The 26549-nt window shown below is 43.5% G+C and overlaps 1 protein-coding gene and 2 pseudogenes across 1 annotated transcript; 2 read left to right on the forward strand and 1 right to left on the reverse strand.

Annotated features, from left to right (window-relative positions):
* The first annotated feature begins 10183 nt into the window (after positions 1–10183).
* Positions 10184–10453, forward strand: LOC117710330 (small ribosomal subunit protein eS28 pseudogene; annotated as a pseudogene).
* Positions 10454–16033: 5580 nt separating this feature from the next.
* Positions 16034–17812, forward strand: LOC117710331 (uncharacterized). Its single transcript, XM_034505064.1, has one exon. The coding sequence runs from the start codon at positions 16034–16036 to the stop codon at positions 17810–17812; it is 1779 nt and encodes a 592-aa protein (XP_034360955.1).
* A 7141-nt stretch (positions 17813–24953) lies between these two features.
* LOC117711435 (peptidyl-prolyl cis-trans isomerase D pseudogene) lies at positions 24954–26069 on the reverse strand (annotated as a pseudogene).
* Between the last annotated feature and the right edge of the window lie 480 nt (positions 26070–26549).

Here is a 26549-nt window from a genome sequence, read left to right on the forward strand (position 1 = left end):
CTTCCTATCTGGAAGTGTATAATCCTTCTAACTTACTCTTCAAAAGTGACTGCTGGTCTCCACAAGTTACATCTCCATTTACATCTCAGACTCATTTCTATCAATTTCTAGATACTTTTGATATCCTGGGACTCTGATTTGAGTTTATCACTAATTTGGAAAATCTTATTTTCTTTCAACCCACAAACATTGAATATTGCTCTATTTTAGGATTTAAAGTTCTCCCAGTCACTTTTCATAGTTTTCTATGTTAGGCTCTTAAACATAAACAAGCTTGGCCCCAGATCGTTAATATTCCTGTGCAGTTGCAAAGACAACCACATATAGGCATTTCATTTCCTAATTGTTTTCTACTCTTATATAAAAAAGCATTTGCTGTTTTTAAAAGTGGTTTTTCTTGCTAAGGATATTTTAGAGCTCTTTAGATAGTTAGACCAGAAACATAACTTATCATAAATATGATTTGTAAATGTTATCTGCACTTTGTCTTGCCAGTCTCTTAAGAGTTTCTGGGAAGCCGGAGCCATGGCTCAGTGGTTAAGAGTACTTGCTGCTCTTGCAGAGGACCAGGGTTCAATGCTCAGCACCCACATTAGCTCACAAGCACATCTGATTCCAGTCCCAGGAGATCCGACACCATCTTCTGGCCTCCTCAGCCCTGCATACTGTGATGCACACATATGCATACATACCTAACCCAAACCTCATACATATAAAGTGAAAATAAATAAACATTAAACTTTTAAAATCTTTGTTTTTATTTTATGTAAATGAATGTTTTGCCTCCACGTATGTCTGTGAACCATCTGCATGAAGTTCAGGGGAGGCTAGGTGTTAGATGCCCTGGGAATAGAGTTAGACTGTTGTGAGCTGCCATGTGAGTGCTGGGAACTGAATCTGGGTCTTCTAGAAGAGTAACCAGTGCTCTTAACCACTGAGAAATCTCTCTCAAATATAAATAATAATTAAAAAAAGGAATGCAATTTGCATAGAAGAAGGGTGTTTTTTTTGTTTTGTTTTGTTTTGTAGTTTGCATTTTGGCTTTGATGAAGTTCAATTTATTGATTTGTTATGTTCTGGACCATAACTTCACATAGATTTCATTTTCTTGACCCAGATAGTACCCTTATGCAGAAAGCTGAAATACCTCTAGGCCTTAACTGATTTGCTTCCCAACATGTAGAAGGGCTTGCTTTTTAGTTGTTCATGACAGAAAGGAAAGTGTATTCTGGTCAAGGTGAGTATCATCTCACTTTGCTTTAATTTGTATTGACAATATGCTAGTTATTGGGTGTACTCTGCTTTGAGGTGTCTGCTTGATTCTTCTGCCCGATTTCTACTGACTTGTGGCTCTGTTGTGAATCCTCATGCAGTGATGCACCACTCAGTGATGAAGGGCGTTCCCAGCAGCACGCTGTCAGGTGACTTGTTCAGATATCATAGCGTAGACTGACACAAACCTGCACATCTAGGATTTAGGATGTATACAGAACACAGTATTTCTTCTTTGGTCACAATACCCAAACAATAAAAGATTAAATCAATCACAAGAAATCCATGCAAGAAATATGAAATTATGTGGCTGCTGGTTTAACATGGCCCACTCACTGTTTCACAGTAAATGCCTTTAGAGATTTTAGGGTTTCTGTTGCTATGATGAAACACTATAACTAAAGCAACTTGGGGGTGGGGGAAGGATTTATTTGGCTTACACTTCCATATCACAGTTCTTCATCAAAGGAAGTCAGGACAATTCAAGCAAGGTAGAAACTCAGAGGCAGGAGATTATGCAGAAGCCATGGAGGGGTGCTTCTTAGTGGCTTGTTCTCCATAGCTTGTTCAGTCTACTGTCTTATACAACCCAGGACCACCAGCCCAAGGATGGAACAATCCACAATGGACTGGGTCTTTCCCCATAAGTCCCTAATTAAGAAAATGCCTTACAGCCAGATCTTATACAGGCATTTTCTTAATTGAGGGTCCCTTCTTTCAGATAATTGGTTTGCATGTCAAGTTGGTATAAGACTAGTCAGCACACAGGTGTGTAGTGACTTATCTTGCTTGTTAGCTTGTCAGAGCTGGGAAGAAGGACCCTCCATTGAAGAATTGCTTCTATTGAATTGGCCTGGAGGCATGTCTGTGGGAACATTTTCTTTATTTTTAACTTGACATGGGAGGACCCAGAATATTGTGGGTAGTACCATTCCTAGGTATATAGACCTGGGCTGTATAAAAAAGGTAGCTGATCAAGCCAGGGAGAGCAAGCCATAAGCACATTCCTTTGTGTTTTCTGCTTCCAGTTCCTGCCTTGAGTTCCTGCTTTGATTTCCCAGGATGATGGATTGTAATCTGCAAAATAAAATAAACCCTTTTCTCACATAGTTGCTTTTGGTCATGGTGTTTGTCACAGCAACAGAGAAGTGAACTAAGATTAGTAAGGAACACATTACAGTGATGAGAAGCTCACAGTCCTTTATCATCACTATTGAGCATCATTTACTGCTCAGAAGTGTGAATGCTATATCTCTGCACTTGTGGTTGTGAAGTATGTGTGTATGGTGACTTTCTTTTTTTTGTTTTTGTTTTGTTTATTTTTCAAGGCAAGGTTTTTTTTTGGGGGGTATCCCTGGCTATCCTGGAATTCTCTCTGTAGACCAGGCTAGCCTCAAACTCAGAGATCTGCCTGCCTTTGCCTCTTAAGTGCTGGGATTAAAGGTGTTCATCACCACAAAGCCAGCATTGTACGGTGGCTTTCTAATTTTGTCCTTATAATCAATTGCTTTTGGATGTTCTAGTCTTTAACAACTGGCTTAAAAAAGACGAAAATAAGAAAAATATAACTTTAATTTTTTTGAAGCCTATTATTTAAGCATGGTTCTTAAATGATTTAACCTCCCTTTTAGGCCACCACCCACCAGAGGTAGTGAAAAAGAAAGGATACAGAGAAAGTAGATCTGTTCAGAAATTGTTCTTTGGAGTACATCCCATCTGTGTCCTCAGGAAATCAGCGGTTCGGTTTACAGGCCAGCAATGGCAGCCCCATCCACTCACAAACACTTTATGGATACACCAGCAGTCCAGTTTGGTAGTGTAGGGATAGCAGCAGTGGTGACATGACCTAGCAGGAACAACCAGAATCTGCAGGAGTCAGTAGGAGGGACCAGTTGTTCTTAGCTGTGCCTCTCTCAGCAAAATGGAGATCAGGGAAGACTCCAGACCAGCAAGCATTGCACAGCTAGCTCTACCACCAAGCTCAGCCTCCAGCACTGTTCCTTGAGTTCCGTTTATACTCCCTCCCTCCAAATATCATGTGTCCTCCATGGATCTTGCCTCACCATGTGACTTGCCTCAGCACATGCTTCTGTCTCAGCTGACATCACTCTGACAACTGGCCTGAGTCCATGGAAGTAGCAAGAAGCCTCAGCATGCCACCAGAATTTTTTTGGTCTGTTTTCTCTCTATGGAGTTCAGACAAAAGGAGCTCAACTATGCCATATAAGAAGGACCAATACATGCACATTGATAGCGAAGAATCCTTCATCACATGTCCTTTCACATGCTTGCTTTAGCAGAACATCCTTTCACCAATGTCTGCTTCAGCAAAATATTTCTTTACTAGTTTGCACCTTTCACTACTTCAGTGAAATCTCCCTGTACATGTTTGCCTGAGAAAAGCACTTTCTAACACAACTGACTTTCCAAAGAACCCTTAAGTTTTCACTTCAGGAAAATGAAGGAGGGAACATGTCATCTGCCTTTAAACACCCTAGAAGTCGATTCAGCGAGGGCTGGGGTTTGCAACCATGGATGGAGGAGCAAAGACAACTGCCACTGCTCTGTCTGATTTTCTGATCAGATGGTATTCTGAGCAGTCGCTTGGACACTTCATATAGATTTGTGCCCACCTTGGATCTGAGAACTGCTGGTAAGCTGCTGCTTCACGAATGTGTGCATAGCTGCCTACCTCATGGCTGAGCTAGGAACTGAATAGCCTGCAGTTTGCCTTTCAGACCTTCTGTTGGGTGTTGCCATCAGTAGACTCTCAAGTTCCATAATGGTGACATTAGCTGAGCTCTGCCAGTGGAGTCATCTAGGCAGCTGAACAGATTTCTGGTGCTTCTCTATTACCTGTCTCCCTAAAACTATGTCCTGACTCAATTAACTTTTTGACAAGACTTCCAAGGTCCTTAACTGGGGGGAAGAAATAGCCTCTTCAATAAATGGGATTGGTGCCAATGGATTATCAATTGGACCTTCATCTCACACGATCTACAAGTATTAATTGAAAATGGGTCAATCAGCTTTCTCTAAAAGAACAGAGTTGATAAAATGAATATATTAATTAAATATATCAATTAAATTAATTAAATATAATTAATAACTATATTCATATAAATGAATATTTGAATTAAATGAAAATATGTATACTAAAAGGGGATTTACTATGCTTTTTCTCTTCTGTTCATTGGGTAAGTTTCAAAGATGACCTCTATCATCACTCTTTATTTCTCCCATGTTTACTCATTGATATGATGTGATTTTTACAGTGTCTCCTGTCAAATGTGTAAGGTGATTTCCCTTCTCTCAGAATGAGAAGGACTGCTGCCTCATTTTAGCTGAGCCGCCAATTCAGCACAAGTGGCATCAAGAACACTTTCCCCTGTCACCCTTGCAACTCAGCAGCCACCATGAGAGACATACACCTGCAGTGTGTTGGAAGTTTGGCTTGGGGATGCTGATCTCCAAGAAGTCATCATCCAGCCAGGAACTTCAGATCAAGTGTTCTAGAACATAGATGAAAAGAAAGAAAGAAAGAAAGAAAGAAAGAAAGAAAGAAAGAAAGAAAGAAAGGAAGAAAAAGAAAGAAAGAAATATCCTAAGTGCTAGAAGCATTTTGATTAGAGCTTGCTAGGGGGTGCTATATGGTTTTGGTTTGAACTTTGGGAAAAGCCAAGCTTGACAGGACTAGACCACAGGGTTTATAAAACGAAGCCACAAAAGTAGGTAGGGAAGGAAGCAGCTACTACCTAAGAGCTCCTGCCTTCCCTGCCTCCCCTGCTGAAAGCTGTGTGTGTCACAGGCAAGAAGGAGGAAGAGAATGAGGCAAGACCTGGAGGCTTACGTCTCAGAGAGACTGGGAATCCCCAGTGCTCAGACCCTGGCTCATGAAGAGACAGACCAGGAGTGGTTGTGGGAGGATACCCCAAGGTCTGGAGGCAGCACCTTGCTTCTGAGGGAGCTGCCAGAAATGATGTGGACCTTGTAGAAGAGATCACAGGACCAGCTGTGGAATGGGCTCAGAGAGATAATCAGAGTGACAGGCTCAGAACAGCTCTGCAGAGAGGGCTCTGCTCAGTACAAGTTAGGAAGGCTGAGGAGAAGTCCCTGGACCAGTTCCCACAGTATTCCCAGCAGATATGGCTTGGAGGAGCTACAGTCATGATGCGAGGCTTCAGCAGAGCATAGCTCCAATCAGCCAGGCACATACCAGTGGTCAAAAATAGAGGAGAGCCCAGGCTGTGGGGTACTGTTGAGGTTGGAAGGGGAACTTTGTGTAGTCTTTACAATACCCACATGGGATGGATGTGGGGGGTGGTATTTGGAAGACCCAGCACTTACCAAAGGGAGCCAGGGTCAGCCAGGGAGGTCCAGATTTAACCTATAAAGGGCTGAAACATCAGTCTTCACAGATGGGAGAATGGTTCTTGGCTGTAATTTCATTCAGTTATAAATAAAACAATGCAATTCTGTGCCTGTGAGTTGTAGTGTGTGGATATTAAAATCTCCACATTTGCACGTGAGAGAAGGACTTATTTGTATAACAAATATCATAAAGCTCCTGCAATGGCTAGTCCTCATTGTCAACTTGACAAATGAGGACTGTCTGCAGTAGGTTGGCCAGTGAGCATGTCTGTGAGGAATTGCTTTGATCACCTTAAGTGGGGTGGAAAGACCCAGCCTGAGAGTGAGAAGCACCATATTATGGTTTGGGGCCCTTGGACTGTGTAAGAGTAGAGAAATCTAGCTGAATAACAAGCATGCACACATTCACCTTTCTCTGCTTTTAGACTGTGGATATGATTAGCTGTTTTAGGTTCCAGTTGCCTTGACTTCCTGTTATGATGAACTTTAACCTAGAATGGTAAGCTGAATAAGGAGTTTCTTTCCTTTGTTGATTTCTATTGGGGGGACTTTTATTACAGCAACAGAAAGGGAGTTAAAACAGCCATCCAGAGTGGAATATCAGAGAGTCAGGTAATAGGATTAGACTTTTATGTACTAATGACATGAGACGTTTGTGAAAACAGGCAAATGGAAGTGTTCAGTGTAATTTATTTTAGGTGAAGAGAAAACAGGCATCTTTTAGTCTATTTTCTATTACTAACCCCCACTCCTAAGACTGGGTAATTTATAAAGAAGAGATGTTTATTGGCCTAGCAAGTCCAGGGACTTGGTAAGGGTTTTTTTTTGTTTGTTTGTTTGTTTTGTTTTTGTTTTTTTTTGTTTTTTGTTTTTTTGTTTTTTTGGTTTTTTTTGCTGTTTTATATCATGGTACAGGGCACTATCCTGTGATACAGAGGAGTAAGTGTGCTGGTTTGTGCATTTTGTCTTCTAGAGACAACAGACCTGGGCGGAGGCTCCACCTTGAAGATGTTGTCTGATCCTCCCACACTTTAAATTATCACATTAATTTGGGGATTACATTGTATATACAGTATATACACACATATGTATATATACATACACATACACACATATATGTATAAGTACATGCACATATACATATATACACACATATGAGGCAGGGTCTGTCATGTAGTTCAGGATGGACTTGAACTCACTATTTAGCCAAGGATGACCTTAGGAGCGAAAGATCATACCTGGTTTAGGTAGTGCTGGGGATGATATCTAGGGCTTCATGCATGCTCTACCAACTGATATGCATCTCCAGCCCCTCAATATGTGAACATTTGAAAGATAAACTCAAACTACAACTAGAGGAAAGAAGAAAGGGAGATAGGTAGGCAGGTAGGAGCTTTTCTCCACAAAGAAGGGAGAAGCCTTTCTCCCGGGGCATCCAGCCTCCCGATCCCCTGACCAGGCCACTTCCCTGTTCATGATCATTCACTATGCACAGTGTGGAGGCAGATTTGTCATAGGGAACCTCAGACTTGGCTCAGGACCCCTAAGACCAAGTTCTCAGCACAATGAGATTTATTTGCTCCAGAGGGACAGAAATCAGGGAATAAGAGACAAAGACAGGAGGTAGAGGATGCGGGAGAAGGGGCAAAGGAGAGGGAGTGGGCATTTATTTGTCCCTGTGGGGACAAAGGACTGCTTCTGGATTGAGAGGAGACCAATGTGGCCTATAGGAAAACGGTGGTTTGTGGAGGTAAAGGGAGAAACCCTGTGTTAGGAGGAGGCGCTTAATTTTAATTGGGCATGTTAATTAGGTGAGCCAAAGGGGGCTTTTCATGGCTAGACTTCAGTTCTTTGAGAGCTGAACCTTGTAGTCAGCCTCAGGAGAAAGTGGCCAAATAAGGGACTAGACCTTGATGGTTAGCTTTAGCAATGTAATCTAACAGTTTTTAGCAAGGCAGAGGGAATGGGGGAGAAGAGAAAGGCCTGCCAGAGCCATGTTTACTATGTTTGGCCTGGCTAGAGTCCCTTCACCTGTGATTGGGCTGGCATTGACGTTGTCCCACAGGAAGGCAGCACTCCATCTCTAAATATTTAAAAGGAGGTTGGGAAATGGGACTTGATTCCTTCCACTGGGCTCGGAGAGATAGGTCTAAATTTTTGAGAGTGATGCCTCAAAAATTTAGAGGCTATATTTTAGTTGAAGTAATATATTTCTAAAGAGTACGTATATGTCAGAACAGACTAGTCTCTATTCTCTTCTATCTCCTGTCTGTCTGTCTGTCTGTCTGTCTGTCTGTCTGTCTGTCTCTGTCTCTCTCTGTGTACCTGTATGCAGATAAAGTAGGAAGAAAGTCTTATTATGTGTGTGTATGTACTCTATTTTTTTTCTTTTTTTTGAGACAGGGTCTTGCTCTGTAACCTAGGCTGGCATAAAACCTACTATGAAGTCTAATTTGGCCCCCAAACTCACAGAAATCCTTTGCCTCAGCCTTCCAAGTGTTGGGATCACAAACACATGCTGTCATGCCTGGCTATGTGTCTGTGTTGGTGCCCATATATTTATGGCTGTTGGTCTTGTGTATCTACGACTTGTGTCTTCTACCTCATAGACTCTCACATATCAACTTTCCTGTATCTCTCAGCTCTGGACCCTAGTGAAGAACTGTCTCCGTGATGAGAACTTTAAAACAGGGCATTCACAGGCTGAGAATATTCACATTCAAGGCTGAGATGCTGTTATGTAACCGTCTGGCTTATAAGACACTAAAGCAATGATGGCAACAATCTGTTGCCAGCTTACATGGTGCCACCATGTGGCCACATTCTGTCATGGGGTACCATGTGCCTTAGATGGATCATCTTTAAAATTACTCCTCCAATTTATTTTTTTCCAAGAAATTGGAATGATTCATGTTATATTTCCACACTGCACTTAGTGAGGCTTTAGTACTAGTATTTAGCATTCATCATTTGTCCTGTTGAGACCACGGTGCACGGGTACAGTGGAGCTGACGAATCGGCAAGACAAGCTATTCAGACACCTGTGAGATTTGAAGACCAATCTCTTCCTTCCTTCCATCTGGGCTGGGATGCCAGTAGGCCCACTGAGGTATTCATACTTGTCAGACGGTTACATAACAGCATCTCAGCCTTGAATGTGTATCTATAGCATAGGCACTTGTTTCTCCACTCAGCTGTCAACCACGTTCATTATGGTATGTGGCAGGCACCCAGGATATAGATATGAGCAAGCAGGAGGTTCTCAACTGGTCATATGTGATATGTCACTCACAGGCTCGTGTATCTGAACACTTGGGTCCCAGTTGTGGACACTGCTTGGAAGACATTTTAGGAGGTAGATCCTTTTTGGAGGAAGTAAGTCCCTGGAGGCAGGTTTCGAGAGCGCATAGGGTCAACCTATTTCTAATTCACTCTGTTTCTTGTTTGCGATGAAGATGAGATCTCTCAACTTCCTGCTCCTGCTGCTTTCTGCCATGCTGACCCCATGACTATGGAGCTGTGAGCCAAAATAAAGTCTTTCTTCCCTAATTGTATTTGGTCATGGCTTTTTATCACCGCGACAAAATAATACACAAAACCGCCACCATGTACTCAGAATGTCTATCTTAATCTGTGTGTCTTAGTTAGGGTTTCACTGCTGTGAACAGACACCATGACCAAGGCAACTCTTATAAGAACAATATTTAATTGGGGCTGGCTTACAGGTTCAGAGGTTCAGTCCATTATCAACAAGGTGGGAACATGGCAGCATCCAGGTAGGCAGGGTGTAGGAGGAGCTGAGAGTTCTACATCTTCATCTGAAGACTGCTAATGGAAGACTGACTTCCAGGCAGTTAGGATGAGGGTCTTAGTCCACACCCACAGTGACACACCTACTCCAACAGAGCCATATCTTCAAATAGTGCCACTCCCTGGGCCAAGCATATACAAACCATGACACTGTGAATTAAGAAATTTAAGTACATAGAGACCAGCACAGTTGTCCTTAGCGCAGGACTCCAGGAAGATTCCAGGGTTTATGGTTTGGAGGTGTTTATGCCACCAGTGGTTCCCAGCTGAGAGCATCTCTGGGGGTGATGGACCATATACCCAGAAGGATCATATATGAATAACATTGCAAAAATGTGTTTTAGATTTGTCTATGAGCTAAACCTGTGTCTGGGTTCTCTGGTCTAGTCCAAGGTTTAGCCACCTGTCTTCGTGTCAATGCCGAGCCACCTTAAGAGCATACGGCTGTGGAACAAATCCTTCATTTGCTCCAGCAAACCATGTATCTTTATTCTCTCTTGAGGTGTTCTGATGATTCTAAATAAATTGTGTGCCAGTTTAAATATGGGTTTTATTATTCACGGTGGCTGTCACTGGAAGTCAAAGACTGTCACTTGCAGATCCAAGGAGGGGAACATGTAACTTGGTGGGGGGGGGGGAGGTGCAGAGAGGATGCAAGGAAAATCTCCAGGGCTAGTCAGAAGGATACTGTGTGTAAGAACTGTTAGCTCTCCGCCAGGTTGCTGCCATCATGGACACGAGTCACTTGCAGCCCATCAAGTTGGCTAGGGAAACCAAAGTGCTGAGCAGGACAGGTCCACAGGGTCAGTGCACACAGGTGAGGGTGGAATTTATGGATGACACCAGCTGCTCTGTCATCTGAAACATCAAAGGCCCCGTCCGAGAAGGTGATGTGCTCACCCTAGTGGAGTCAGAAGGAGAAGCTAAGAGGTTGCGCTCACCTTGCTGCTGGGTCCTGGATAGTCACCACTTAGCTCATGGGATGTCCTGCACCTGTTAAATAAAGCATTTGTATTAAAAAGCTGTCAGTTATTATGGTCTTTGTCTCCATATAGACGTATGAATGAGACACAGTAAACAGTCTTGGGATTGGCCAGTTTGAATGATTTTAGGTGAGCTCTTGGGTACTAGTCTATCCCCACTTGTCTGATAGCTGGTGTTAGAGTGCTTAAATAAGGGCAATAGTGGTCTAGGGGAGGAGAGTCTGATAGATGAAGGAGGTGACTGCAGGATCCGCTGGTTTATATTTACTCTTCTATTTTCTCCCCTGGTGCTAAAGATAGAGTTCAATGGGCATCTTTCTCTTGAATGAATTGCTTATTCTCTAGGCTTTGGCTAGCTCTGGGAGAGCCAGTCTATCTAGGGTTAGCTAGACCTTAGATAATGAATTAGTTACTGTTCTCTTGCTGTGAGGAGACATCATGACCAAAGAAAGTTAGAAAAAACGCCTTTGGTTTACAGTTTCAGTGGGTCGGTTTCATTATCATCACGTGTGGCAGCTGGGGGAGTGTTGGAGAAGTAGCCGAGAGCTTAAAAGTTGTGGGGGGGGGGTGAAGGGGGGGAGAGACAGAGAGAGACAAAAAGAGACAGAGAAAGAGACAGACACACACACACACACACACACACACAGAGAGAGAGAGAGAGAGAGAGAGAGAGAGAGAGAGAGAGAGAGAGAGAGAGAGAGAGAGAGAGAGAACCTGACCTGGGCTTTTACAAACCTCAAAGCCCACCCCTAGTGACACACCTCTTCCAACAAGACCACACACACTCCACACACACACCTTCCAATTCCGCCCAAACTGGTGACTAAGCATTCAAACATACAAGCCTGTTGGGGAGAATTCTCACTCAAACCATCACATTAAAAGGGAATGGTTCTCCTTTGTCTGTCATGGTGTACCACCTGAAGGGTATGCTAGGGCAGTGGTGGACAGAGCCTGTAGGAGTAACCAACCAATACCTGATCAGACTTAAGGTCCACTTCTCAAGATGGAACCCATTACTAACACTACTTGGGTAAGACTAGATAACCTGGGGACCTAGAGCAAATAATACTGATCTTAAAAAAAATGTAGTAATCAAATGACTCCTAATGACATTTTGCTACACTCATAGATCTGTGCCTTGCTAAACCATCATCAGAAAAGCTTCGTCCTGCTGCAAATGAGAGGCAATATAAAGACCTACAGCCTGGCATTACACATAGAGTGAAGGTTCTTGAAACACTCAGCCCTAAATGGGATCTATCAAATGCCTTCCTCAGAGCTCAGGGAACTAACTCCACAGAAAAGGAGGCAGAAAGAACGTAAGAGCCAGAGGGGATGTGGAACACCAAGAAAACAAGGCCCTCTACCAACATGAGCACAGCTTTTATGAATTCACAGAGACTGAAGTGGCATGCGCAGGGCCTTCATGGGTCTGCACCAGGTCCATATATTATGGCTTCTAGTTTAGTGTTTTTATGTGATTCTTGAGCACATGAACAAGTGGGTCCCTGACTCTTGTGCCCTTTCTTGGGCTCTTTTTCTTCTGTTGACCTGTCTTTGATGTGATAGTTTTTGTTTTATCTTATTTTATTAAAATGGAATGAATGAATGGGTGAATGAATGAATGTAAACCTAGGGTAAAGGTTAACAATGGAACTGTCATTTATATCTTCTGGGAGATGGAAAAATCAGTTTTCTCCAGTGGAATGACAATGGGTATATCAACCACTCCAGGACTGACCTCATGTTCAGGAATAGCTGACTAACATGCAACAGACTATGCAATTTGTGTGTGTGTGTGTGTGTGTGTGTGTGTGTGTGTGCACATGTGTTCTAATTTGGTTAGTTTTCTTTCTTTCTTTTGGGGTGATGTATTTTTCTAAGTTTTGGGTATTTTGTTGTTGTACTGGATTTTGGTTTGTTTTTTGAGAAGTACTTAAAATTGGGAGGGTAAGGAGGAGGAGAGGATCTGGGTAAATTTGGGGGAGAGGAAGAATATGATAAAATATATTTAATATATTATATATATATTTAATATATTTAAATTAAAAATTTTAAATAAGATAGTATGTATATATTTATTTATATATATAATATATAATAATATATAATAATATATTATATATATATATGCATGAATGGTTCCACTACAAAAATTTTTGCTTCCTGTTCATGTGACCTTATCTATGTTCTGCTGGCCTAGAGATTTTGGTTCCAGACAGGGAAGCACTCCTTCCTGGAGATTCAGTAAATATTTCTTCTCCCTGGCTCCCAGCTAAGAAGGGAATGACAGTGTTAGAAGGAGTGATTGATCCAAATTGCCCAAGGAAAAGAGGGTTGCCTTTCCATAATGGAGGTAAGGATTATGTCTGGAATACAGGAGGAGATCCTTTAGGGAGGCTCTTGGTGTTATAAAGTCCTGTGATTAAGGTCAATGAGACAGGACATCAACCTAATCCAGGCAAATGGATCATTTGAGGTAGGAAGACCGACCTTTAATCTGGGCCACACCTTATCATGGTGGCCTCTATAAAACGAGCAGAAGAAAAAGGCTTTCACACTGTGCCCACCTCGCCTCATTCCCACACACACATTTACAGATCTTGCTGCTGAGCCTTCCCTCGTGGGCACTAGAGACAACTTCTCTGGGATTCAATGTATACTGAAGACATCCTGCTTCATGGTCCAAACAACTCCATTTCCAGACAGCCATCGTTGGACTTAGCTGGACCACAGGCTGTACTATATCAGTTTTGCTCATTATGATGAAGAAATTATAAAGCTGTTAGTGAGGTTTTAGAGCTAATATTCTGACTCAGGGAGTCCCAAGGGATTAGGCTGGGCAGTCCATTTATTTACTATTTATTTATTTTTTATTGATTGATGGATTGATTTTATGTGAGTACACTGTCGCTCTTCTCAGACACACCAGAAGAGGGCATCTGATCCCTTTACAGATAGTTGTGAGCCACTATGTGGTTGCTGGGAATTGAACTCAGGACCTCTGGAGGAACAGTCAGTGCTCTTAACCACTGAACCATCTCTCCAGCCCAGGGCAGTCCATTCGAATATGTTAGAGAGTCAAGAGACAATGAAAAGCAGAGGAAGATTTAATATATGTGGCACACTAGGAAGAAGAATAGAATCTGGACACTGACAGAAACTTCAGATTTAAACAGAGGAAGAGTTGAAGCAGTGAGTGAGGTATGAGGTCCTGGTCAGAGTGCTGTATGGCTTTTTATGATCTCAGGTCTGGTTCTGCAAGGCGTTCAGAAGAAACCAGAAGAACCATCTTGTTATGAGATGACTGCTTCTGTCTGATGGCATTCTCATGATGGGATGATGGTCTGTCATCTGTTATATCATAATGTGTCTTACTTTTCAGTATCATCTGTATGAGCCATATAGATTAAATAGCATCTTTAAGAATCAAGTGTACAAAACAGGGTAAGGTGTGTGTGTATGTGTGTGTGTGTGTGTGTGTGTGTGTGTGTGTCTGTGCACACATGCACTATTCCTGGAATTCAAGGGGTCTGAAGCTTTAGAACAATGGCTTTTGGGTGTCTGGAGCAGGACATTGTAAAAGCAGGTAGGAAGATAATTTAGTTACCTTTTTTGGGTAGGAAGATAATCTAGTTCTTATCTTTTTTGGGTAGGGAAATAATTTAGTTCTTATCTTTTTTGCCTCCAGCCATGAAGAGAGATGAGATTGGTCAGACATTTTAGACCTTGGCTTTTTAGACAGACATTTCTGGAGTTATGAACATGCTTATGTGCAGAGTTAGCAGGTGAGTGAGCCAAAATAAAGGAGACATGCAAAATAAAGGTAGATTCTAGGCTTTCATTCATCTTGCCTTGGCTACCAAAATGAAGACCAATGCCTTTAAAAAGTATTTATAGCCAGGCAGTGGAGGCACATGCTTGTGATTTTAACACTTGGGAGGCAGAGGCAGGCAGATCTCTGCATTTGGCCAGCCTGTTCTACAGAGTGAGTTCCAGGACAGTCAGGGCTTCACAGAGAAACCCTGTCTTGAGAAACAAACAAACAAAAAAGTATTTTTATTTAGTCATGTATGGTGGTGCACAACTTTAATTTCAGGACTGGGGCGGTAGAGGCAGGTGAATCCCTTGGGAATGGGAGGCCAGACTGGTCTATATATAGTGAGTTTCAGGACAGACAGAGCTACATAAAAGAGAGTGTCTGTCTCATTTTTCAAAAGAAAAATACTGGTTCTAAGTGCTGGTTATCAAGTCATGGTTAATAAAGGTTAAGAAAGTGTTAAATACTTATTTTTAAAGTAATCTATAGTAAAGGTCTGTGTGATGTATCATAAATATTGTCAAATGTGTAGATTGTGGCACCAGCTGCTATCATCATCTCAGCATATGCTGTGATCTCAGCATCTCTGATGACCTCTACCCCCGTTTCCTCCATGCTATATTTTGTATTCAATTCTCCCTCCAGCTCTACCTCCTGGGAACCACTGATTTATTCTCCATCCCCGAGAACTCATCTCTCCAAAAAAAAAAAAATGTCATATATATGGAGTCACATCCACATAACTTTGTGGATGTGGTTCATTGATCTAGCACAATGCTTATTTTTATATTTATCTAAGCTATGGTATCTATCAATAACCAGATTTTTTTTAATTAAAAAATTTTATTTTATTTACTTATTCACTTTACATCCTGCTCACTGCCCCCCTTCCAATCACCCCTCCCACAATTGTTCCCCCAAAACCCCCTTCATCTCTGAGTGGGTGGGGCCTCCCTGGGTATTTCCCTACGCTGGCACATCAAGTTTCTGTGACTTCCTCTAAGGCCAGACAAGGCAGCACAGCTAGAAGCTCATATCCCACGAACAGGCAACACCTTTTGGGATAGTCCCTGCTCTGATTCTTCTGGACCCACATGAAGACCAAGCTGCACATGTGCTACACAGGGGTGGGGCGGCAGGCCTAGGTCTAGACCGCGTTTGTTCTTTGGAACAACCAGATTTTGATGTAGAAGTTGTTTAACCTTGAACTTTAAATGATGGAACTCTCTTTGAACATTTCATGAAGTACAATCTTTTCTGGCTGTTGATTGATGGGAGGCTGTGGCAGCGCCCACCTAGACTCCTGTATCTGCCCACTTCTATTAGCTACCTGGAGCTCGCTCCAGCCTTGCTAACTCTCTCCAGGTCTGGATGGCACAGGTGTGCTTTGCTTCTGAGAAGTTGTTCCACTATTTCAGAGAAAGTATGCTGCGGACTCCAGGCAACGTTGCTGAGCTCGGGGTCCCTTAGCCCCATAGTTCTCTAGTTAGGGGACCTCAGTGTCGCCCAGTTTCAACAGTGGGGGCGGGGTTGTTTACTGGCCTCTAGACAAGAGAGCGGTTCATCCTAGTGTCAGCAGCAGAAGGTCCTGGTGCGTGCCCTCCCCTCTCATGGCTGTTGCTCTGGTGTCCATTCTTCGCTCACGCGTTCTACTGCCGCGTCATAGGCGATACACCCCACAGTGCGTGCCTTGCTGTGGGGTCCCTTGATGCTAGAGAAGCAACTCTGAACCGTTGACTTCATTTGAAGGCGCCAATTGTGCAGAGCTGTCTGGATGGGTGGTTACCTGGGCCGGGCTCGCCCTCTCCTTCACCCTCCGCCCCTGACTGTGTCCACGAGGGACCTGCAACAGAGGCCTTCACCACCGCTCCGTCTTTCCCAGTCTCTCCGGGTTAACTCTATGGACGGGTGTCTGGACATGATTGATAGTCTGCCTTTTGACGATGGTGCAGCTTTAGCTCATCCTCAGCAGCACCCTGAGCGCGTTGTGGTCGTCCACACGCAGCAATACCCAGTAGAGTTTCCCCCTATATTCTTAGGTAGCCAGCACAAGTCAGTGCCGGCACTTTCTAGTTCCAGGATGTCCCGAAGCTCGGTGATCCTGAATGTGTTCTCTACTAAGGGCAGAGACACACTCCGTTTTGTTCTGGGGCAGCCGATCCTGATTATATGGTCTTTTCTTACTAGCCACCTCTTGACTCAATCTAGGAAGGAGACACAGATTAGTGCTCTCCAGGAGAGCACTCAAGTTCAAATCAAGAAACAGAAAGATCTCACTTCCTTGGGAGAAGGTGGAGAAGGATTTGTCCATCAGGAGGAAGGCTCCCCAGTCACTGAGAGGCCTTGTGATCAGGGAAAGGACTCTGGTCGCAGTGTGTGTGCCTCGTCAGCTTTTACACGTCTGTTTGTCAACGGTGTGCTCTCTTCTTTTATACCCAAGCCAGGTCCTCTGGGTAGAGGTATCTGTTCCAAGAACTCAGCAAAGAGCTGTATTACGGAATACCAGATCGCCTTCAAGAGCTCATGCAAACGGAATGCCATTGCCAGCTCCTACAGTTCCTCTCTAGCTCAGTGGCCACCAGAGAGAATTTGTGTGCGTGCTACCCAAAGGGCTGCGCCAGGTGCTCCTTCAGGAGCCCAAGGTGCTTCCAAGGACACCGCTGCACCCGGTACCCGAGGTGCTGTCCCAGGTGCTGCTCCAGGCACTGCTTCTGGGGCTGCCGCACTTGCGTCCACAGATGATGCTTCAGGGGCTGCCACAGGGGGTGCTGCACCTGCCACCACAGATGCTGCCCCAGAAGCTACTTCTGATGATGCTGCAAGTGATGCCTCAGGTGATGCTGCTCGTGATTCCCAAGGAGCGGTTCCTGATGCTAAGGCAGGCATTATTCTAGGTGCTGCTTTTGGTGATGCTGCATGTTCTGCCCCAGGTGCTGCTCCAGGTGCTATTGCAAATGTTACCTCAGGGGCTGCTGTATGGGCTGACCCAGGTGATGGTTCAGGGGCTGCTGCAGGTACCGACGCACATGCTACCCGAGATGCTTCAAGGGGCGCTGCTGCACGGGCCACCCGAGGTGCTTCCAGGGGCGCTGCGGCACGTGCCACCCGAGGTGCTTCCAGGGGCGCTTCGGCACGTGCCACCCGAGATGCTGCCAAAGATGCTCCTGCGCATGCTGTGCCACTCCCAGGTTCGGATTTATCCCAGTTGCAGGTGTCTACCAAGAAATGCAGGGAAAAAAGCCATGAACGTAGCTCTTCAGGTAGTCGGAAGAAAAGGAAAAACAAACACAGGGAAGCAGAGCAGGCAACTGTCACAGATGCTCCTCAAGTTCAGCAAGAAGAACCATGGAATGGCCTCCCCACACCTGATATTCCAAGGCCAGTGAGACGCAAGATCCCTCTGTTGCTGCCTCACCGTCGAGGTGTTCCACTGATTCTGCCCCAATTCTCAGAACTATATTTTGATATCACTGTAGATGACCTTGACCTAGAGAAAAACTCTGGAGTGCAGTGGATCGACAAGACCTTGAAGGGTAAGTGGAAGGCTGTGTAGACAGCAATACCACACAGCTTTCCTGTCTTCTGCTGTGTCTGCTGCAGGAACCGTCTCCAGCATCTTTCCCTTCTGTCCTGTCACTCATTCAGAGGAGAGAGAGCACTAGGAGGATTCAGAGCCCTAAGCCTGGTTCTCATAATATGCTCCAATGGCTGCGTCTGGGTACCATTTTTCTTGGTTCGCCCTAAATCCCACTTTGCTTTGTCCGAATATAAAGAAACAGATTTCTGTCCCCCAAGTACCTGCCTGCTTGGCTTTTTGCTAATAGTCTACTCTAGCTTTGTTCTTCAGTCAGCTGAAGAAACTCATCTGGCCTATGGAAACTGTGGTAGACCCACTAAGCTTACTAACTCTACCCAGAGAGATACTATTCTAATCTCACCCACTTCACACTGCAAGGCAAAACTGAGTGATTGGTGAATGTTGGTCTAACCCTGTGGATCCTGGAAAAGAGGCACTTCAGGTTGATTTCTCTCTAGGTGTCAGTCAGAGCAGCTACTGCTGATGGAGACACAACTTCTGCCCCATCATCCCTTGCTTATTTGCACACACACACACAGAGAGACACACAGACACACAGACACACAGAGACACATACACACAAACACACAGAGACACACACAGAGACACACACAGAGACACATACACAGAGACACACAGACACACACAGAAATACATACACACAAACACACACAGAGACATACACAGAGACACACACACAGACACACACAGAGACCCACAGACACACACAGAGACACATACACACAAACACACACAGACACACACAGAGACACACAGACACACACAGAAATACATACACACAAACACACACAGAGACATACACAGAGACACACACACAGACACGCACACAGAGACATACAGACACACACACAAACACACAGACACACACACAGACACATACACACAAACACACACAGACACACACAGAGACACACACAGACACACACAGAGACACATACACAAACACACACACAGACATACACAGAGACACAGAGACACATACACACAAACACACACACAGACACAGACACAGACACACACACACTGCTTGATGTAAAAAAAATGAGTTGTCTGTCCTCATGAAACACACAAACCAAGATGGTCCAGATCAGTGGTTCTCAACCTTCCCAATGCCATACCTTTTAATATAGTTCTTCACTTGGTGGTGACTCCAGCCATAAAATTATTTTCATTGTTACTTCATAACTGTAGTTTTGCTACTGTCATGAATTGTGATGTAAATATCTGATATTTCCAATGGTCTTAGGTGACCCCTGTGAAAGGGTTGTTTGCTCCCCAGAGGGGTCATGACCCACAGGTTGAGAACTGCTAGTCTAATCTTCACATGGCCTCTATGCTATCAAACACTTTGTAGTTATTAACTCCCCTTTATTTCTCTTCACACACTTACTCTTACTTGTGTCTTTTACAGGTGATGGTGTCAAGGCCGGGCATAATTAAATGACCTGCGGAGAGCCACATGTCACTGAGCGCTTAATGCTAATCTTCAATTCCGAGCATCCAGTTTTTGTATTCTATAAATGTAGTGTAATACCACAGTCTATGTTAGAGCCATTTTGATACTTAAATAAGATTGCTACCCAGTATGCTTGTTGCAGTTTCTGATTTATACTAGTGTGTGTGATACATGTAATATTATGTCCCTTTTGTTGGTCACAGCTGTGACACCCTGCCTCCCTGAAGCCTAGGAAGTCTTCCCATACTGAGGATGGCCATTTGTTGCTGAGGGTTCTGACTCAGGACATTCTTTGTTCCTTCAGTCCTTGGGACACTGCAGTGGTACCCATTTCTATTCAGAGCCTTGGTAAAGGTTACTCAGTCTTCTTGGAACTACCTTGTATTATGTATACTTCTCCTGCTATGATAAAATACTCTGACAAAAAGCAAGCTAAGGAAGACAGGGTTTATTCGGGATACAAGTTTAGGTTATAGTCCACCACTGCAGGAAAGTCAAGGTAGGAACTTGAAGCAGCTGGTCACTTTTCCAGTCAAGAACAGAGATAATAAGTGCATACATGCTTGCTTGTGTTCAACTCCATGTCTCCCCTTAAAAAGCACAAGCCCCAAACCCAGGAAGTGGTGGAACCTGTAGTGGACAAGTCTTCCCGTCTTAAAGCAATCAAGACATGCCTAGAGTCAACCAGGTCCAGACAAACTGAGAGCCCCTTCCCAGATGATACTGGGCTCTGTCAAGTTGACAATTAAAACTAAGCACTGTACGCTCTGTTTCTAGCTACAAAAGCCACCATCTCTGTGTTCAGAGAAAGCTGACTCTCCTTTGAGTGGCATCATGATCTCTCATCTCTGATTCCTAGGTATTCAGGTTGGCAATTCAAGATGAATTACAAATCCATTATTACCTAGTGCATCTTTCCATTTTTTTTTATCTTTTGCCTTTTACATGTCTTTGATTTGTTTGTTTGTTTGTTTGAAACAGGGTTTCTCTGTGTAGCCCGGGCAGTCCTGTAACTCCCTCTGTAGACTATGCTGGCCTCAAACTCAAGAGATTCACCTACCTCTGTCTCCAGAGTGCTAGGCAGGCACCACCACCACCAGGTATTCTGTGATTTTTATATGGTTGATAAGTTGAGATTTTATGTCTCAGTTTAGAATTATTCTCACCCCCGCCCCCAGATATCAACTTAAATAACAGGCTTCCCAAAGATTAATAAATTTACCCAGGAATGGACACTGCAGTAGGAATGTGTGTATCATGTAATCTTTGCATATATTCAAGGAGGTGGAGACAAAGGGGATTGTATAATTTATTTTATTTTTTTGTTTGTTTTTATTTTTTTAAGACAGGGTTTCTCTGTGTGGTCCTGGTTGTCCTGGAACTCACTCTGTAGACCAGGCTGGCCTTGAACTCAAGAGATCAGCCTGACTCTGCCTCCTGAGTGCTGAGATTAAAGGTTTGCACCACCACCCTGGCCTATAATTTATTTTAAAACAATACATTTTGACTACAAGTATCAATAACAACAGTGGCTTCCACTGGCCCAAGGCTAAACTAGACAGACAAGGTTTGATGCAGACCATATATCCTCATAGAATAATTTTCTGTGTAAGGTTACTTGGCTCCACACAAGGTTATGGTCAGGCAGGCTTTTATATTGTCCTGTTTTCTTAGGCTCATATACATGAGATCTCTTCCTTGATAACCTAAATTTATTTCTTTGAGTATAACCCAAACAACTCCATTTTGATCCAGACAACTCTCACATCCCACACAAATAAGATCATGGCTCATATTGGTAATGTTACAAAACTGGGGAGATGGGGAAATAACTGTAATTGTTAATAACACATAGTCCCAGGTTGTTTAGATGGGGCCAATGAGGTGACAAAGATCCCACTTAATGAAAGAGAGAAGCAGCAATGTCAAGGCCAAAGTTAGAGACTCGTAATGATGGAAGTAATATGTAACGGCTGTGAAGTTGCAGAGAGCCAGGAACCAACTAACAAAGTTTCTAGAAGCTGGAGAGAGCACCCTCAGCAGAAGCATAGCTATTCTGAACCTTGATTTGTAGATGTTTGGGCACTGAAGCGCCGCTTGTTGGTAACCTTGCATTCACTCGATGAAATAAACTATGTGCTGACTTGACACACGAACTAGAGTCATGAGAAAGAAGGAAGCTTCAGTTGAGAAAATGCCTTCATAAGAGATCCATCTGTGAGGCATTTTCTTAACTAGTGACTGAAGGAGAGAGGAAGAGGCCATTGTGGCTCTTTTATAGCAGCCCTAGAGAGAAACAACCTCATTCACCCAGAAGCACACTGCTGTGATTTAACTTCTCCTACCACATAAGTGAAGGCCTTACCACCTCAGTATTAGCACACTGTGCAACTAACTTCAGACAAATGTAAACTTGGGGGACACACTCAGCCAAACTGTAGCAATAGTGAACACATGGATGGGAGAGCTTGCCCCACAACTGGAGGAGTCTCACTGTACAGCTCAGGCTAGCCTGGAACTTGCTATGTAGATCAGGCTGGTCTTTTATTATAGTTCTTATTACAAAAAAAATTTTCAAATTTAAATATATTTGATATTTTCCCCTCCCCCAAGTCCTTCTCGATGCTCTTCCTCACCCCTAGCCATCCAAATTTAAGTTCTTTCTCAAAATACCAAAACCACAACACCCTCAAAAACAAGAAAACCATGGCCCAAAAGAAAAAAAAACAAAACAAACTCCAAACACCAAATTGTAACAAATAGAAGCACACACATCATCTGTTGGTTGACTGCTGGTGACCATGAGGCCTGTCCTAAAGTGGTTGATATACACTTGGATTAAAGGTATGCCCCACCAGGGCTGACAAGGCTGGTCTTGATCTCACAGATATCTGCCTGTTTAGCCTCCAGAGTGTTGGGATTGAAGGCCTGTACTACCACTTCCGGTTCCAATTAAAAGGGAAACGCAAAACCAAAACAAACGAAAACAAACAGGTGTTGGTGGCATGTGCCTTTCATCCCAGCTGGTAGAGAGGTACAGGCTGGCAGACCAGTTTCAGGATAACCTGGTCTACTGAGCAGGTCCCAGGACAGCCAGGGCTACACAGAGAAACTCTGTCTGGAAAAACCAACCCAATTCAACCAACCAACCAACCAACCAAAAAACAGTATCTCCCCAGTTCCCCCTCTGCCGTAACAACACGTATCTACCCCTTCCCACATCTACTGTCACAATCATTGTCGAAGCTACTGAACTATGACCACAAAGAGTGTAGCTCTGTGGTCACCATCCTATGGTTGCACCTCTCCAGGCTGCTTGTCCAATTTCTTGAGTCAGACTGCTGCATTCCTCAAAGGTTTTTACAGATTCACTAAGGTATATTCTAGAGGTGGGATCTCAGGGTTAGCAGCCACTTTTCTTGCCTGCATCTTGGTTTTAAATTCTGGGCAGAACCCAGATGGCCACAAGTAGCCTGTTTAGGGGGTTGCTAGGTGCCTTCCTACTGAGGCGGGTGGGATCAGCATATCTAGGTGTTTTAGATGATCCTCTGGGCAGGATCCTTGGCTTCACCTGTGAAGAGTAAAGGGACTCCAGAAGTGCAGCCTGGGCTCCCAAGTGCCTTTAGTGGATATGGTCTGCGACAGGTAGGAAGGGACAGAGGTCAGTCTTTTCCCCTTGGGTTCTCTCTCTCTCTCTTTATTTTTTTCAGAGCTGAGGACTAAACCCAGGGCCTTGTGCTTGCTAGGCATGCACTATACCACTGAGCTAAATCCAAAGGGGGGCAACAGGCAGCTGGTCAGCCATCCCCAGCTCTCTCCTTCACTCAGATGTTCCCTGGTTGCTCCTGTTTCTCTGCTCCAAGCTGGGAAGGAAGTTCCTGGAGTTGGGTACCAACATGGAGAGATCTCTGTTGTGGTGCCCCCTGCACTTTTAGCTCCGGGCTGACTGAGCTCTAGATTTGTCATTTGGGGATGCCTGAAGCATCCCAGCCAGTAGCTATCCAGGCCTGCCTGCATCCTCTTCTGCCATTTTCTTCTACCTTCCCACTGTCCCCAGGCTCCTTCCACCTCTAATTTTCCACCGAGCCTCAGTCTTCTCCTCGAAGGAATAGATGGCTGAGCCTTTTAGGCTCCTTGCACAGGGATTCCCCTGAGCAGGAAAGGTGATAAGGTAAAGAAATATTTTCACACTTTTTTTTTTTTTTTTTACAAAGTATGGGTGCTCACACATTTTTATTTATGAAAAAACAGGGTTAATTGACTTGTTTGGTCACAAAGATTCATTCTGCGTAATCTCCACCCACCCCTCTCCTTTTGAGGCAGGGTCTCTCTACTTATCCCTGGCTGTCCTGGAACTCACTATATAGACCAGGCTGGCCTCCAACTCACAAGGATCCAACAGCCTCTGTTTTCCAAGTGTTACAATTAAAGGTATGGGACACCACACCCAGCTGTGACCACTCTCTGTGATTCACACTGAGTCTTAACCTTGGCCTAGGAACACTTAAAATATGGCTTCTAACTTCTGGAGGCCACATTTCTAAGAAGACCTGGTTCATCTTAATGCCTTCCAGAAAACTCTAGCTGTCCAAAGTATCTACCTTTTGTTGCAGCCAATACTTGAGGATGAGTCTTTGTCTTCCAGTACTGAGCATATAAATATGACTTTGGCTTTTGCCAGCTAGATAGCCTGATGCCATTTGAAGTAACTGTATTTTCACTTCCCTGATTCTAATGGAGGTTCCCCCAAGGTCCTTAGGTTTAATCTTCACTCTCCCCTTGAAACTTGAAGCTTCTACTTTTACTGTGGTGGAAATTAAAGTTTACTTCAGCACCCACCCTCCTTAAGTGGAGCAGGGGCTTTGTTAGGACCACATACCTATTGAGTGACAGAGTCAGGATTCCAGCCTACACCTGTCTGGCCAACTCTATTCATCTCCTTCACCCAACTGGATCCTCTAATATTAAGCCTTTAAGTCTAACCACAGACAGTGACCATTTGTTTAATGTAACAGTGATAAGCTAGCAAGCAAACAATACCACATTGCGGTTACTGCTTTTATACAATATTCTTTTCCTGTCATGCTCTGCCTAGACTTTGTTTGCCCATCTTGTGTTCTACGTTGGGGTACTTCTACAAAATAATACACTTTGTTATATTATTATTATTGTTATTATTATTATTATTTTGTTATTAGTATAGATAATGGGAAAACAGTTCATTTACCCTCCCTCTCTTAAAGTTCCTTCTCTTCCTCCTTCTTTTTCTTCTCATTCCTCTTCTCTTCCTCCTGCTCTTTCTCCTTCTCTTTCTCCTCTTTCTCATCTTTTTCTTTCTCCTCCTTGTCTTTCCTCTTATCATCATAATCATCATTAGTGGTGCTGAGACCTGAACCCAGGGCTTTGCACATGCTAGCTCCCAGCAGTTGACCTAGAACTTTCCCTGTGAGATATAATCCTGTTCAGTTCCTATTATTATTTTCACTGTATTTCGCATCACTTTATTAAGAAGAAGTCTGTGTCAGCACTGCTATGTAAACGATGACCAAGTCAAGGGAAACACATCAGGGATCGTGTAGACAGTTATATACATTGTCTTTTGTAATCAATGTTTAATAGTTAAGGAGAGTTTAATTCTTATTAAGCAAACATTTTTGTATACCCAGCCTTCTCTTTATCTTTGTGTGCCTTTATCATTTGTTTGACTTTAAGCAATTCTGCCTGGATAGCTTTATCTCCTGGGGCTATCTCCTGTGCCTTCTTAAGATCAACCAATGCTTGACCATATTCTTTTAATCCTTGCCATCCTTGAGCTTCTTGGTATAGTGCTTTAGTATTCGAAGGGTTCATTTCAAGAGCCTCCAAGCAACTGTCAATTGCCCCCTGCCAATTTGACATCTTCAGTTTACAAGCACCAATATTCAGCACACAACTTAAGGCTACAGGTTGCAGTCTGGGTGTATCTGCTTTCTCAATAACAGCCTTTGAACTCTCCGAGTACCTTAAAACCTTCCCATATTTTAAAATAGCCATCTCCCAGTTCTGAGACTTGAAAAAAGTATTTCCAATGTTTTTTTTTAAGTCTTCAGATATTAATAAAATTTTATCTACATCTTTTATATCTATATCTGCATCCTCGGGGAAATCTGGATGACTATCACCAGAGCCATCTTTGGGGAATATTCCCCCGTCATCCCCTTCTTTCAATTCTCCACATTCTGCAATGACACAGAGTTTGGCAGGTTTTTCACCATTCACTTCTACATTTTCAAGCATCCTTGCCACACCAAGTCCTTTTATTACTTGACCAAATACCACATGTTTCCCATCCAAATGAGGAGTTGGAACTGTTGTGATAAAGAACTGAGGACTGTTTGTATTGGGGCCGGCATTGGCCATCCTCAGCAAACCCTCCCAATCATGCTTATAATGAAAATTTTCATCTTCAAATTTTTCACCATAAATACTTTCTCCACCTGTCCCATTCTGATTTGAGAAGTCTCCACCCTGAATCATAAATTTCTTAATAATTCGGTGGAAAGGGCATCCTTTAAAATGGAGAGGTTTCCCAGCTGTGGCTCCAGTTCCTTTTTCTCCTGTACACAACACAGGAAAGTTTTCTGCAGTTTTGGGAACAATATCTGCAAACAATTCTAAAACAATTCATCCAGCTCGCTCCCCGCTGATGTCCACGTCAAAGGAGACTTGTGGATTCTTGGGATTGGAGGGCTTGGCTGCTGGGGATGGGTGGGACATCTTCACTGCAGGCACTGAAAGCAGGACAGGAGAACCTTGTGTGCGAGAGGGGCTCAACCTCTACTGCACGTCTCCGTTATAAGCTGGCGACTCGCTGAAGAGCTCAGTTCCTATTATTAATGCCTCAAATTTCCCTGGTATGTACTACAAGTAAGAAGTCAGTATTGATTGATGTGTGTGACTATCAACCAAAGCCATTCATAGCAAATTCATGGCTTGGAGTTTATTGTTAGGGTGTTTTCTATGTTTTATTTAGAAATAGCTGAGTGTAGTTAACAAACAAGAGTCCAGATTATCTTACATGGATAGTTGGTTTTCATTTATATATTAGAATGTATTAGAGAGTTGTATGTGAGAGATGGATGGCATGTATTTATGATTTTAGCAGGCTTTTGACTATTTCACCATTTTCAAAATATTACTTGTTCTATGTCTCTTCATCTCTCTCCCACGCCACTATGGAAACCAGTGATCTTTTTA

Source organism: Arvicanthis niloticus, chromosome 6 (assembly GCF_011762505.2).
Source record: "Arvicanthis niloticus isolate mArvNil1 chromosome 6, mArvNil1.pat.X, whole genome shotgun sequence".
Lineage (NCBI taxonomy): Eukaryota > Metazoa > Chordata > Mammalia > Rodentia > Muridae > Arvicanthis > Arvicanthis niloticus.

Bases quoted from the DNA above. Each gene is read 5' to 3' on its own strand.
- LOC117710331 (XM_034505064.1), top strand. From the start codon at position 16,034: ATGGGTGGTTACCTGGGCCGGGCTCGCCCTCTCCTTCACCCTCCGCCC.